The sequence below is a fragment of the Manis javanica genome, chromosome 11, assembly GCF_040802235.1.
Source record: "Manis javanica isolate MJ-LG chromosome 11, MJ_LKY, whole genome shotgun sequence".
NCBI classification, from domain to species: domain Eukaryota; kingdom Metazoa; phylum Chordata; class Mammalia; order Pholidota; family Manidae; genus Manis; species Manis javanica.
The window spans coordinates 113840465-113855762 of record NC_133166.1 but is presented as its reverse complement, the minus strand read 5'-3'; the positions used below and the strand labels follow the sequence as shown (position 1 = coordinate 113855762).

General features: G+C 40.0%; 1 protein-coding gene across 10 annotated transcripts in view; it reads left to right on the top strand.

The window, feature by feature from the left end:
• CHKA (choline kinase alpha) overlaps nucleotides 1-15298 on the top strand; it is a 52470-nt gene that overhangs the window by 4404 nt on the left and 32768 nt on the right. For all 10 annotated transcript variants that reach the window (XR_012123086.1, XR_005057014.2, XM_073217431.1 and 7 more), the window contains one exon: nucleotides 12671-12782. Coding sequence is in view for 8 of the 10 variants with exons in the window: in XM_073217431.1 (XP_073073532.1) it covers nucleotides 12671-12782 (112 nt within the window). In the remaining 2 variants the exon portion in view is untranslated. The remainder of the gene's footprint in view (nucleotides 1-12670; nucleotides 12783-15298) is intronic.

The window sequence follows — 15298 nt, the reverse complement described above, 5'->3', positions numbered from 1 at the left end:
ATCTTCAGTGAGGTGTGTGTTTAGGTCTTTGGCCCATTTTTCAATCAGTTTGTTCATTTTCTTACTATTGAGTTTTAAGAGGTCTTTGTGTATTTTGAATATTGGTCCTTTATCAGAAAGGTCTTCTGCAAGCACTTTCTCCACTTTTCTCTTGATAGTGTTTTTAGCAGCTCCATCAGAACTAAATTTAAATGAAGTTCTGCTTACCATTCTTTATAGATTGTGCTTTTGGTGTTGTATCTAAAATGCCAAACCGTAACTAAGGTCATCTAGATTTTCTTCAATGTTATCTTCTAGATTTATAGCTTTGCTATTTACATTAAGGAATATGATCCATTTAGCATAATTAGTTGTAAAGGCTGTCCTTTCTCTGTTGAATTTCCTTTGCTCTTTGCTAAGATCAGTTGACTATATGTGCCTATTTTTGACCTATTTATGTGCCTCTTGACTACACTTGGGGCCTGTTCATGGGCCCTGCACTCTGTTCTACTGATGTGCCCATTCTTTTGCCAGTACCGCACTGTCTTGATCAGTCTTGAAATTGGGGAATGTCAGTCCTTGGACTTTGTTCTTCGCCTTCACTGTTGAGTTGGCTGTTCTGGGTCTTTGGCCTCTCCATATAAGCTTTAGAACAGACTGAGGATGTTGATTCTCACAAACAACTTGCTGGGATTTTGACTGGGATTGTGTTGGATCTACAGATCAAGGTAGGGAAGAACTGGCCTTTTAACAATACTGAGGCTTCCTATCCCTAGACATAGAATGTCTCTCCATTTATTGAGTTCTTCTTTGATAGCTTTTCATTTGAGTTGTGTTGTTTTCCTCTTAAAAATCTTGTGCCTATTTTGTTATTTATACCTAATTAATTTTTTGATTATTAATGTAAACATAATATGTTTTTAATTTCAGTTTCTACTTGTTCCTAGCTGGTGTATAGGAAAGTGTTTGACTTTTGCATGTTAACTCTGTATTCTGAAACCTTGCTGTAATAGCTTAATAGTTCCAGCAGTCTCCTGGCGAGTCTGGCTCTGATACTGATGCCTGCGTCCCCCGTGCTGATTTTCCTTCCAGGAGAGCCCTGGTAGCCAGCCCAGTCTCCCCCATGATCTCACTGTCCTCTACAGCTGGCAGGGAATCTTGTCCTACCCAAGGACAGCCCTTGTCTTTAGTTTTGCAAGAGTCTGTATTGCATCCACAGTGAAATTGGGATCTCCATGTATGTCATGACATATTCACACATCTCATGTTAGCTAGCACTTTCTTTGAGTGTCAAAGTAGCCCAGAGGCTGATGGTGAAACAATAAAGTAAGGCCTGGGAGGTCAGTGTGAGCCAGAAGGGGTGTGGAGCACTTTGCAGAGACAGCGGCAGCATGCCAACTCTGAACAGTACAAAACCTTTCATGTGGGAAGAGTAGGCCAGAGGCATGCGATGCTCCAAGGATGCTGAGGATAGTGGCTTGAAATGGGTATTTTAGGAACATTTTCGGAGGGACATTTGGTAATGTCTGGACACATTTTTCATTGTCCGGTTGGGTGGTGGCGTTACTACTGGCAGCTAGTGGGTAGAGGGCAGCAATACTGCTAAACACCCTACAGCCCAGGACAGCCTCCTCCTTCCCCCAACAGAAATTATCAGGCCCCAAATGTCAACAGTGCTGAGGCTGAATAACCCCCAGGTAGAGGACTGAGGGCCAGCTTTACTTTGTCCATGCGGCATACTCTCAAAGATTAACCTTTGCTTTGCAGTTGATGTTGGTAATGAGCAACTGATACTATCTTCCATCTTCTCCACAGAAGCCCTCATTAGACACTACTGTACCGATGTTATGGGGCAGGGGGAACAGGCTCAGAGTTGTTGAGTAACCTGCCCAAGGCCACGTAACTGGGGAGCCAGCATTCCATCTGGGTCAAAGGCTGTTTCCTTAACTTTGCCTCCAGGCTTGGGGTTACACAGTCCTGATGACTACATGGTGATGCTGTCATTTTATTAAAGGTGTTTTTTTTTTCTTTTACCTGAGCCATGATTGTTTCAAGCTAAATTTTAGACGGTTATAAGAAATTTTGCACAAGTTCATTTTTTTTTCCCTTGTTTCACTTACATTCTAAATTCAGTATAGTAGCAGTTCTGGTATTATGCTGTCTTCTATTTTCCGTGTATCCAGTCCTTTGGTCTTACAGATGGTTTTTCTGCTGAGATACTGGTTCATTGTAAGTTGTTTTCTTTCTAATGATTTGACTTTTAGATGATGCTCTTGAAAGTTCTGGGTCCAGGCCATAGGGCTAAGGAGACTAAGTCTGTGCTAGTCTTCATGTCATGTTACTTATGGACAGTTTGTAGAGGTTTCAGTGGCTTTTTTGCTTTTCAGCAAAATACAGTTGGTTAGATGCAGACCAGATAACTTACTTTAATTTAGCAGATGAAAAATCTTAGTGTTTCTGTGGAGCTGGCAGTTTCTCAGGTTTATCATTGAACATTGAGCTGACTGTCTTAGATAGGAATCTTCCAAATGACTAAAAATATATAGATGTTTTTGATGGATGAATGGATAAGCAAAACATTGTATTTACATATGCTGGAATATTATTTAGCCTTTAAAAAGGAGATACTGACACATGCTGCAGTGTGAATGAACCTTGAGGACATTATGCTAAATTAAATAAGCCAGTTACAAAAGGACAAATACTGTATGATTCAACTGTGAGGTTCCGAGAGTCAAATTCAAAGACTGAAATGGATGGATGTTTGCCAGGGGATGGGAGGGAAGAATGGGGAGTTAGTATTTAATGGGGACAGATTTTCAGCTTAGTAAGATAAAAAGAGTCCTGGAGATAAAGATGGTGGTTATAGTTGCACAACAATGGAAATACACTTAATACCACCAAACTGCACACTTAACTGTACACATGGTAAAGATGGTAAATTGTATATTTTACCACAATTTAAAAACTGGAAAAAATATAGATGTTTGACATGAGGAATGTCATATTTCATGACCGTTGGGTCTTGTCATATTTCACTCCCACTGAGTTCTATGCTTATAGCATGAACTTTTCCCCATTTAGACTGCTATAGAATAAAACAAATTAAGTAACTTCTTTAAGACTTGCTAAGTCTATGAATAAAGGGTGGAAGCTACTTGTAAAGCTATTTAAATATATGTTGTTACTAAAATCAGAACTAGAATGTCAGCAAACCACTATCTAGTAAAGTGATTTTACTTCAGAACTTTAAAAAGTTACTTTCTATGGGATAAAGGTTGAAAGCATTGGAGCCACTCCCAGATTCAAGCCCACTCCTATATATTTGCTTAGAACTTGCAGTTAAAACTTGTTCTGCAGCAAAATTACCAACTACCTACCACAGATGGAGTACTTAAAGCCCGGATGTGACATTCACAAGTGCCCAAGAGCTATACTAATTCGTGTTGCTGATATGTTCAAGTGGGTGACATGATACAGCTCAAGTCAGTCATGTCTACTAGACTGTCTGCTTGTTCACAGGGCTGAGAAGGATCTGATGACATCATCCACTTGGATTTGACTTTCTTTTACACATGGAGTTTATTTACAGTCTGTATGAGCTTTTCAGAGCAACCAAAGTTGAATAATAGTTGTTCATAGCCAACTCCTGATGGTAATAGTCAACATTTATGGTAAGGTGGGAGGAAAATCTAGAAGAATCTGTGAAGCAGCCTTTGTTTCCTTTGTATGTGTTGTGACTGGAGAGGGAGGATGAGTTTATGGGCTGTGCTGGGCTGTGCTGTCATGTCCCATCCTGATGGACTGGACATTAGAAAGCAGGAGGTGGGAGGACAGCTTTTATAGTTGCTGCGGCCGCAGCCACCTTCCTTTACTTCCTGGCATGGGCTGTGTCTGTGGGGCACACTCCTGCTGTCCCTGGCCTCCCAGGGGAAGTACAGCTGTGCTGTGAAAGATGAGCTGGTAGGCCTTTGAGTCAGCTGTATTTCATTTGCCTCGTAGTGGGGAAAGTCCATTTTTCTTCTGTCTCCCTGAAAATCTCCAGCCTGCCATTATTAGGTCTGGAAATTAATTGTACTTTCTGTATGACCACATGTTAGAATTTGAACGGTATTGACCTACTAACACATTAAGAAGACCTTGATTCATTTTGCACCTTGCCAGGTTTTTGGGCTTTGTGGGTTTGTCCTGGGTGTAGGTAACATGTAAATTTCCACAGAGGCCTACTAAGAAGGTCCACTTACTGTGCTGCCAACTCTGGAACAGTGGGGCTAATGGAGAGAGAGGGAGGTCGGGTGGGTGGGGATCAAGTTGGCTAAATCTAGAATTTTCTCTAGGTTGTAAAACCAAGAAGCAAGTTAGTCCTTATTATAAATTGATATGGATGAAAAAGTCTTTTTATGGCTACTTAGAGGGCTAGATCAGGAAATTCAGGCTGAAAAGGAGGCCTGGGCACAAAAGTCCTGAAAAGCATCCAGGATGTTACTGTTATGTGGCTAGAAGGAAGTTTACAGGAAAGATTCAGTTAACTGGAACTTAATTTACTGAAAAATGTCCTGTTCTTTTAAGAGAAAATGTAAAAATAAAGATTATTTAAGAATTTAAAGTATTCCCTGGTATGCCTTGGGAGCAGTTTACATCTGGGTTTCTATGTCTGTCTGCTCCCCCTCCACCTGAATTAACTAGGAATTCAATCGAGGCGGGTAGCTCCCCCCTGAGCATTCCTTTTTTTGTGTGTGTGAAGCAATTACAAAGGACAGTCAGGAAAAACAAGGGTTATTTTTGTTCACTTTGTTAAAAAAATTTTTTTTAATAGATAATCTGTGTGCTGGTTTTAAAATCCAAACATTACAAAAAGGTGTTCAGAACTGTCAGTCTTTCTCCCACCTGTGACCCCCAATGCCTCTCCCTAGAGGCAAGCATGGCTCCTGTGTTCTTAAACATTCTTCCGGAGAGCTGCTGTGCCTGCATTAGTGTATATGGGCGTATTCATTCCTTCAGAAAATACTCAGAGCCGAGAGCTGCTGTGTGTGGGCACCATGCAGGGGCTGAGTATGCAGCTTTCCCTCTTGCTTTCAGCACATAAAAATCTCATTTTTTGCACCAAAAGCAACACTATACGTTAAAAATTGTTTTACATTGGTATTTATTGAGCTGCCTTTCCCTTCTAAGTACATGATGTTATGTTTTAATTTAAATAACGTTGTGATCTTTTCAAAACTGTAAATACTAGGATTTCTGCTTCCTTATGTTAATCACTACAATAAAAGATTCCATTTACTGAGGGCCTACTGTTGCCACACACTATGTTGATCATGCTCATCTTCCAGGGGCCTAGGCTAGGGTTAGAGGTGTTCTTAACCCCAGGGGCCCAGAGAGGTTGAACAGCTTGCCGGAATTTTATGTGTTAAGATATCCTCCATTGTGAGAGAAGGTTCTGGACAAGGTTGTTGCTTTGATCCATTGTGATCTTTTTCCAGGACCGTTTTTTCTTTCCTACCAGTGATCTTGGTTTTATTTGTATACTAAATTGCCAACTGATTCTTGAGAAGAGTTCATTATAGTGTATGCTGATGATTGTGTGTTAGATGCCATAAGGTTTCATGTGTAGTAGCTCTCTTCATTAAAAATTACATTTATAAGTAGTAAAGAATAAAAAAACTTTATCTAAGGTAAACATTTTGCCCAATTAGTCTCGGGTTCTACCCAAAGGTAGCTATCATTTTGAATTGGTGTTGAAATTCTGTTTGTCTCATTCTGAAATCAGAACTTGGAAATCTTTTATAACCTGTGTATTTGGTATGAGCTTTGAAGCACTAGAGCATTTTTAGTGATAGGTGTATTTGTAATAGAATAGCTCACATATTGGAGGATTAATAATCCTCTGTGTTTGGGGACATTTGGTTCATATTTGACCACCTGGAACCTGTTGTCGTCTAGGCTCCTACTTCAAGAAGACCTTTCTTTGACATGAAGCATGGTATTTCTTGTAAGGCACTTTGAGAGGAAGTAGCATCAATGCTTGGTTGTAGTTTTAGAGTGATTTTGTTTTGAAATGACTTATGGCATTTGGCAAGGTTCTTTTTACATTTATTGTTAATCAGTGTGTTGCCTACCGTGACGTCGTATCTCTGATCCATTTCTGGCTCAACTAAATTTTTCAATTATCTGCTATTTTGCATTTCACAATTTGCTTTTCTCTTAGTGATTAGTGCAGTTAATTGGCTTTATTTAGAGGGGGTAATGAATTGACATCAATTTTGGGGGAAATTACTTAGCATAAATCACTAAGGCATATCTTCAAGAAATTTAGTTAAATATAGTTGCTCTCAGCATGTTTTCTAGTTTAATTAACTATTTTTGCAATTGATGTACTTACAAATATTTTCTTTGCAACAGTTTTTTAACCTTAAAACATTTCATTTAAAATATTTATTAACCTTAAGTATGTTGTAGACTTAAACTGGTTGCCTTGAAGATTTTTTAAAATTCAGCTATTTTCACTAGCAATGTAATATTTTGAAAAATTATATTGACATCAAGTTTTCATTGTTCAAAAAAAACAAGTCAGTCGAGATATGAGACACTTCTGACACCATTGATGGGCAAAGAGCTAACTGGTGTGGGTCTGTTGTGAGATACTTTGGCAATAGGCATCAAGAAATTTTAATGTTAGTGTCCTTTGACCCAGAAAACCCTGGATTAGCTCTACCTAACAGATCTCATCAGTTGTGCATAAAGATTGACATACAGGTATCCATAGTATAGAGTCATGTATAGAAGTAAAATAAAATGGTAAAACAAATAAATAATAAGTAAATTAATAGTAAAACAAAAAATAAAGTAAAACAGTATCTTTAGCAGTAGGCAGTTGTTTAAACCATGCTATATCTTTAAGATGAAATTCCATCCATGATTAAAAATGTTTCTAATGCCGAATTGATGGAAAATGCTCATAATATAAGTAGAAAAGGAACATTGTAGAGCAATATATTCAGTGTGACCCCAATTTTAATAAAAAGAAAAAAGTAGGAAAAAGGAGCTCAGAAAAATGACAAAAAATATATACCAAAAGGTTCAAAGTGGTTATTATGTTTGAATGATAGAATTTGGGAATCTTGTTATCTTTTATATTTTTTAGGTCTTTCAGATCTGTGTGACCTCAGTTTTTTGGAACAAAGATTCGAAAATCCGAAAATCAAACAATTTAATGCACATTATAAGCAGCCCACTTTAATTGCTTCAGTAAAACTGATAAAACTTAAGTTGAGTTTTTAAAAACATAGCCAGGTCACCTAAAGTTCTTCATTTCTCGTGATTGTAGGTAGACCTTGAATAGGATGAACTGCACAGTGCTGCTAAGGGCAGCTGTGTGGCTCAGTTTCACAAATTTCTTTTCTGCTAAATGTGTAACAGCTGTGATTTTTTAGTTTGGGGTTTATTCTTTGTTTTGTTTTGCCTTTTTTTTTTTTTTTTTTTTCAAATATCCACTTTTCTGTTTGCGGTCATTTCATGAGTCAAGACTTTCTTAATTGTAAGTTAAAGTTAATCTATATAAAAGCAGCTCTCTCTGTTCAGCTCATCTCTTTGCTTTAGAGACTTGTAGGCTGCAGATCAGCGATGCATACTTAGCTAGGTCAGGAGGGCGCTGGTTTGAATTTTCAGTCTCCTACCTGCCACGGGTTGCTCACACATACTGAACGCCATGAACTGAATGTGTTACTTTCATTTTATTTTATATTTTGCTTATGTGAGTATCTTGTGCCTCCTAAATTTAGTTATGGCATGTATGTTTACTGTAAAGCTGTTCTGCCAGATGATTAAAAAAAGTTTGTAGTTTGAAACTCATTTGAAATCCTTGAGAGTTCCTGGGGTTTTACTTAGGAGGATAATTGGGCTGTTGTATTTTTTGCTACCATTTCTGTGGCATATCTTCTTGTTCCTAGTCATATCATTTGGCTCATTGGTAACCGGTATTTTTTTTGGTGGTTTCTCACAGTTTCAGTCACTCATGATGATGACCTTGTTTCATTTATTTTGTCACTAAAAAATAATCTACAGTTTACTGCCTTCCACTAGAGCCTTTTGAACAAAAGAGGCTATAGATAATACAGGAGATGAAAGATTTCCAGGTTGTGGGCCTGTTTCTGGCCCAGCTGGCCTGCCTGCCTTCTTTGGGAGCGCAGGATTAAACTTTGAATAGAGGTACACAGCTTAGAACAGTAGTTCATCTGTTTGCTCTCGCCGTTGACTGAGCCTTGAGGAGTGTGTGACAGGAAGGAAAACCAGGGTTTTTAACTGGTGTAATGCCTGTCCTGTTGCCTGGTAGCCAGAAGCCTCGGTTGGCTGTGCCTGGATGTGGCAGGGCAGCTCTCATAAGCTGTCGCATTTGAGGCACTGCCCTGAATTGAGAAGAAAAATGAAGGCTCTTTGGGTCCTTCTGTCTCCACACCTTCCTTCCGTCCTATTTGAGAAAAACCAGAGCTTTGGGTTCCCTTGTCTTTTAGTCTTCCTCAACTGGGGTGGACAACTAATTTGTGGGGAAAATAGGGCCTTTAGGGCCTTGCTCTTGAGGAAGTTCCTAATACTGGCGATTGATTTCTTTTAAACAAGCTGTTGAAAAAGATTCGTAAGTATGACTTATTTATATCTGGGAAACGCTGTTTCCATAGAAGCATAAATCACGTTTTTTAATTGGTTAAAAAAAAATCATTTTTCTTTTTTGAAAAAAAGCTTTGTTAGGTTTTAGTTCACATACCATATAATTCACCCATTTAAACTATATGGTTCAGTGGGTTTTAGTATATTCATAGGTATATGCAGCCACCACCACGATCACTTTTAGAGCATTTTCATCACCTCAGAAGGAAACCTTATCCTTTTAAACTACCTCCCATCTTAGCTCTAGGCACCCACTAATCTAATTTCTATCTGTAGATTTCCTTGTTCTGGACATTTCACATGAATAGAATCATGCAATATGTGTTCTTTCATGACTGGCTTCTTCCACTTAGCACAGTGTTTTTAAGGTTCTTCCATGTCACAGCTTGTGTAGGTATTTCATTCCTTCATTTTTTTAAAATTGCAGTAAAATATACACAGAAAGTTTACTGTTTTAACCATTAAGGGTACAGTCCAGTGGCACTAACTGCTCACGTTATTGTGCAACCATCCCCCACCATCCATCCCAAGAATGTTTTCATCTTCCCAGTTGGAAACTCTGCACATTAAAGACTAATTTCCCAGTTCCTGCTGGTAATCTCTATTTATTGAAATTCATCAGCTCATCCAAATCTGTTTTTAGCTATTTTGTGTTTCCTGGAATGTCATATATGTCCTTTTGATGCACAGCTATGCCAACATCTTGATTTTTAGCACCGTAAGACCTATTTTCAGGTGTCTGAACTCCAAAACTATAAGATACCAAGTGTGTGTTGTTTTATGACACTACCTTTGTGGTCATGTTACAGCAGCCCTAGGAAACGACTGTTTGTTGTATGCAGGTCTGTACATATAGTCCCCATGTAAGGCTCTGGTGATCGATCACGGTGCCCCCAGCACCTCCTGCGTGTTTAGCATTCTGCCTAGTGCTCTTCTGCTTCATCTCTGTGTCTCCCGGTGTCAGAGCCGCAAGCAAGGGCCCTGGGGCCATCTGTCTTCATTCAGATGCCAGCTCAGCCACTTCTTGCTGTGTGCTTCAGTTCCTCCTGTGTAAAGTTTGGAGGCAGTGCCAGCATCCACCCTGTAGGATCGTCGGGAGGGTGAAATGAGCTAATCCTTGTTGAATACTTAGGAGTTGAATACTAAGGAGCTCTTACCATGGTTACTATTTTACAGAGGAGTGAATTTGAGGGTCAGAGAGGTTTAGTGGTGTGCCCAAGGTTGCACAGCTAATACAGGCAGCAGTGGGATGCCTGGCTTCCCATCTCTGAAACCTATGGTCTGTCTCTTAGCATGATGCCTTCCCCCAGGAAGACGGACTATCCTTTAGGGAGCTTGCAATCTAATTAGGAAGCCACAAGTAATGCACAAATCTATTAGAGAACAATGTAAGGCAATCAGTTACCAAACAACAAGAAGAATTTCTAGAACAGAGGCTTTGGGACAAGAGTGCTGCTGGTTATTGTCATTTTCAGAAAATCCTCATGGAGCACCCACCATTTGGGGCCAGTGGGCCTTCAAAATTGAGGGTGCTAGCAGGGCAGATGATGAAAGCGTCTCAAGGAGGTGGACTTGAACTTGGTCTTAAACAGTAGGTAGTTTTTAGATAGCAGAAGAGTGAGGAGGGATTTCCACATGGAAAGAAAACAAGTAAGTGGGTGTGATGTATTAGTTAGTACGTGGTTACCTGCTGATAACAGAAGACTCAGAGAGGCTTAAACAGCACAGAAATTTATTTCCCTTTTGTGTTAAAGAGGTCTGCAAGTAGTCCAGTCAGGCAGGTGCAGCAGCTCCATGGGCTTGTGGTGATGCAGGCTCCTTTCCGCTAACGGCTCTGCGATTACCAGAATGTGGCCCTTATTCTCATGATCTAGGAAGCTGCTAAAGCTCTGGCCATGTGTGCCAGTCAGAACCCTGGTAAGCAAATGAAATCAACACTAGGTATTTCACCATAGAAGCATTTATATAGGGAACCGCATAAACAGGTGTTGGAGAACTGAAAAAGCCAAACAGGAACACGGACATGATTAAAGTAAGACCTGCAGGAGCAGCCCCACCCTCTGGCTGGGGGACCGAGGGAAGAGGTTGGGATTATTAGAACCTGGAAACTCAGGACAGGCGTCCCCAGGCGTGTCTGAACTTGAGGAGCATCCCTGTGGAGCCTGAACCGGCACTCCTGAGAGGGCGCCATGAGGCTGGTTCAGGGGTTGCTGAAAGAAATGGCAACCCAACAGCTGCCTCTGCCGGGCTGGCGCCTTGCTGCCGCAGCCCAGGACAGAAGCAGCAAGCAGACAATCCCTGGCCTTCCCTCCAGGGCCCCTGATGCAGAAGCTAATCCTGAGCCCATGATAAAGGAGTCCTTGACCAGTGTTACAATGCAAAACTGAAGTGTGGGTTTGGAGCTCAGGACCAGGAGCTTAGCAATTGCTACACCGTCTCCTCCTTGCGGACAGCAGGTTGAGAACTGGGTGTGTGTCTCCAGTTGATTTCCCAAAAGTCACATGAACTTCCTTTTACATTTTATTTTATTTATAGCACTTGGTCCCAGGGGCACATCTAGCTGTAAATACGACAGGTAGTAAACTTAGTTTTGAGACTAGGCGTTTTGCTGCCTGAATAAAGTCTGGGCTCTCTCACTGAGGAAGAGGAGGGCTGCGGTAGCAGCCGAACTTTCAGAACTGTTATGCCGGTGTTAATATAGCGCCTTTAACAAGGTCCCAGGTAAGTTATCTTTCCTCCCCCACACAAATTGAATGGTTTCTCTTGACCTGTGTTTCTTGGCAGTGCTTGTCGATGTATACATAATCCCTGTATAATTCTACACATGATGTGAATTAGCTCTGAATTTTAGCCTCCCTTTTAGGAGCATAGCTTGCCTAGATGGGACTGTTCGTGGATGGGGGAAGAGGCTGGTGGTTCCTGTGACTGGGAGATGTCACTCTCAAAAGCTGTGGTCCCAGTTGCTGATAACTTTTTCTCCCAAAGTTGTGTAATATTGAGACACCTGATGGTGGATATAAAGTCATGATTTGCCGAGCACATGGCTTCAGACACTGTCCTACGATTTTGAATTCTGTCTTTCTTCATTGGCGTGGAAGTTTTTGAGGGCAGAGCAGAGCGTAATTCAGTTTTGTGTTACCTAACTTCCAGTGTAGGGCTTTGCTTATGTCATAGTTCGTTAAGATTTATTGACTAGGTAAGAATGAGTTAGGGACCCTCAACTCTACTGTAGATGCGGGGCCTCCTTGCCATCCCAGGCATACAGTGCTTTCATTCCTTCATCTCCACTCCCCTGCACTAAGTGGCCCTCCTCTGTACCTAATCGTTGTCAACCCAGGCAGGTGATTTGTCCCCAAAGGCTGTTACTTTCCTGTAACTTGTTTCTTGTCTTTGGTAGAGTGGGAGGTCGAGGATACTGAAGTATTCCATTGCCTCTGAAAGTTCCGGTGACCAGTTAATGTTGCAAGTGTTTTGAAAAGCTGTTAGTCAAAATCAGTTGAGAAATTTCTGCTAACATAGGCATGGAAGAGGTGGATCTTGGAGGTGTACTTCAAACAGGAAATCCTGAAGCAGGCAGTTTAGGTATTTCCCCAAGATTTTCACTGGTATTTATGGGAATGTAATGGAAATTTTGGGTCATAGAAGAACATGGGCCAGAAGGAGTTCCTCTAGGATTTCCCCCATTCCTAGTGTGAAGAGGGTTCACCTTGGTCCTCATCATTCACCAGAGGCCAATGTGAAGTGCAGGAACACATGTGCAATTAAAAACACTCACCCCAGTGCTAATGTGGAGGGACCAATGGGGTTTAATGTGACTCATGGAATTGATTGGAAAGCTGTGGAGTTCTTCATTTTTGTTGCAGGTATCCTGAGGTGTAATAAATGAAGACTCAGAGGAGGAGAATTCTTGTGGGATCCTGACTTCTCATCCGTAGTTATTTAAGAAGAGTGGCTTAAAAAAAAAAATAGAAAAGAGTGGCTTAGCTTACCTTTAAAATGCAAGTACTTCCTGTCCTTTTATTTCTGACAGAGGTGGCCTCAGTAACATGCTGTTCCAGTGCTCCTTACCCGACACCATGGCCGCCATTGGCGATGAGCCTCGGAAAGTGCTCCTGCGGCTGTACGGGCCGATTTTAAAGATGGTGAGTTGGTAGGCTGCTTGGGGATGGGAGGGGCCTCTTAGCATTTTTAATCCTCTTTCCTAAATTACCTGGGAAGAGATTCTAAGTACTTTAGTGGTGTTATTAAAGCTATTTAAAAATATGTTGCTTATATTTTAATTGGGCTGCGCAACTTGGTTTTTGTTTATATTCAAAGTGAATTCCTACTTTGACTTACTGTTTATTAGTAAACTAGTACAAATATTCCCAGCTTTTTATCAAGACAAAGTATGATGTTGGTTGAATCTTCCGTAGTGCTTGTTGTTGCTTGCATTTTCCACACATTCAAGTGTACAGCTCAGACTTAGGTTTTAAATTCTAATGTAGAGAAGGTAGTGTTTCAGAGCATATTCAGAAAGGTTTTCAGGGTAGTCCCAAGAGACAAAGTTGATCTCAATGAGGCTGAATTAATTACCTCCCTTTGGGATTGCTTTTAAACTTTGAGTTTGTTAGATTCATAATCTTTCTAAATTTTTATATTACTTAAATAATTGAACCTAATTTTTAACTAAAGTGCCTTATTTGCTGAATTGTCTTAACCAACTAGTAGGATATCCCGAATGTCTGGGTGTTTTTTTTTAGCTATTTATACCATGAACTTACCATTTGACTCACCACATATACACAAACATAAAAATGTTTGGTTAATATATTTCTGTGGTAGCATTTTGATATCCTTTGGAAGGGCCCATTTTTATCTTAATGAAATGAATAATTTCCTGACTTAATTTTTTCTTAATTTAAAAAAAAACTAGTCTCAGCTCTATAAAAAGCAAGTCTATGATAATTCAATTATGTATTTAGAAATATTTAAGTTAAATTGGCACTCTAGATATTAATTCATGTACAAAGCTGTCACGATTTGACTGAACCTTTCCATTGGATTATTTGTCCTTGACCCTTCCAAGCTGTGAAAGCGGTTAGGATCTGAAAGTGTTAGGAACCAGTTAGCATGTTTGAGGTCTCTGCCCTTTGCTGAGGCAGTGATCCAAGGCTGCTATGTAATTAGGTACATGTAGCTGACTCTAGTTGATCTTGACCCCTTGCTGATAATTTTTGAGCAGAAAAGATCTTATGTTTACCATACAGTTTTTTTTAAATTAAGTTGAAATTTCAAAGCACAGTTTTGAAATACCCAGTCAGTGTCCTTTGACACAATGCAATCAGTCTTTAGCCATTTTTTCTTTGAGGACTTTTATATTTTTATAGTAAGTCCCATTTCTGCTTATTTGTTTTATGTGCTTTCATTTAAGCAATACTTTTAAAGTACTTTAATAACCCGCTGCTGGAATTGCATGTGATATAAGACTGTTGTTTAATTCTTATTTATGAGTCTCTTGTTTCTATTTGTAACTTAAATAGAAATGTTTTATATGTGAACTATTTGCTCCCCCAGGTGCTAGACAAGTTAGGTGTCAAGCCTGTGCTCTGTCTAGAGCAGCAACTTGATGATGGAGGTGAGGGAAGTGCTCTGGGGTTGTGCTGGTCCAGGACACCTGTCACCGGTCACATGTGGCTTTCGAATGCTTGAAGTGTGGCAAGTGTGACAGAGGAATGGAATTTTAAATTTTATTTAATGAGTTTAAATAGAAATAATCACATGTAGCTGGTGACCACAGCACAGCTCTAAAATGTGCTGCCTTATTTGGTAGGTAATTAGAAGCCAGCTATAACCCAGCCTGAGAATTAGCAGTTAATCTTTTCCCCTAAAAAAGATCCACTATCAGTAGTTAATACTGTCCTTTTTGAAATGTTAGCAGTACAATCTGTATTTTCAGTGTAATTACTCAACTGCATCCTTAGTTCAGGATGCTTTATTTGTTGAAGTTCGAGCTTAGTAAAACTGTGAAACCTACTGCCTCAAATTTAAATATTTTTGGTTCCCAAGTTCGTCAGGGTTTAGCAAGAGCACTTGTTACCAGTTAGAACTTCAGACACTTCAAATACTTTGACCGCCTGAAAAGGGAAACCAAATTCCAGGGACTCTGAGGGCACCAGGAGAAGAGCGAAGGCAAGTGGGGGCGGAGACTCAGGAGCCGAAAGATGCTGGCCAGGCAGCAGCTGCCACTGGCTTTAAAATTGAGCTTTCACAACACTGTGGCAGGGATTGTGCCATAGATTTAAATTCCTTTTCAAATATTTTCAATTCAGATTTAAAATATTTATTTTGTTGCTGGGGTGTGGGGTCAGTCATAATTGCTGATCAGCTCTTTGGACTGCATCTGGCCGATCATGAGGATGAATGTTCATAGTCTACAACGAGGCTGCTGCTCTCATCACAACAAAAAAATTGCTGTCAGTTTTACAAATTTTACAAATAATACTTGTCAGGATTTGCATTAATTAAGAGATGTGGCTGAGCAAATATGGAGCCCAAATAATCACATTTCTTTCATAAATGTATGGATTAAAAACAAATACAGTACAACTCAAATGTTAAGCTTTCCTTTTTTTTCTTCACTCTCCTTAGAGGAAAGCGCACACACAGCACATTCCTA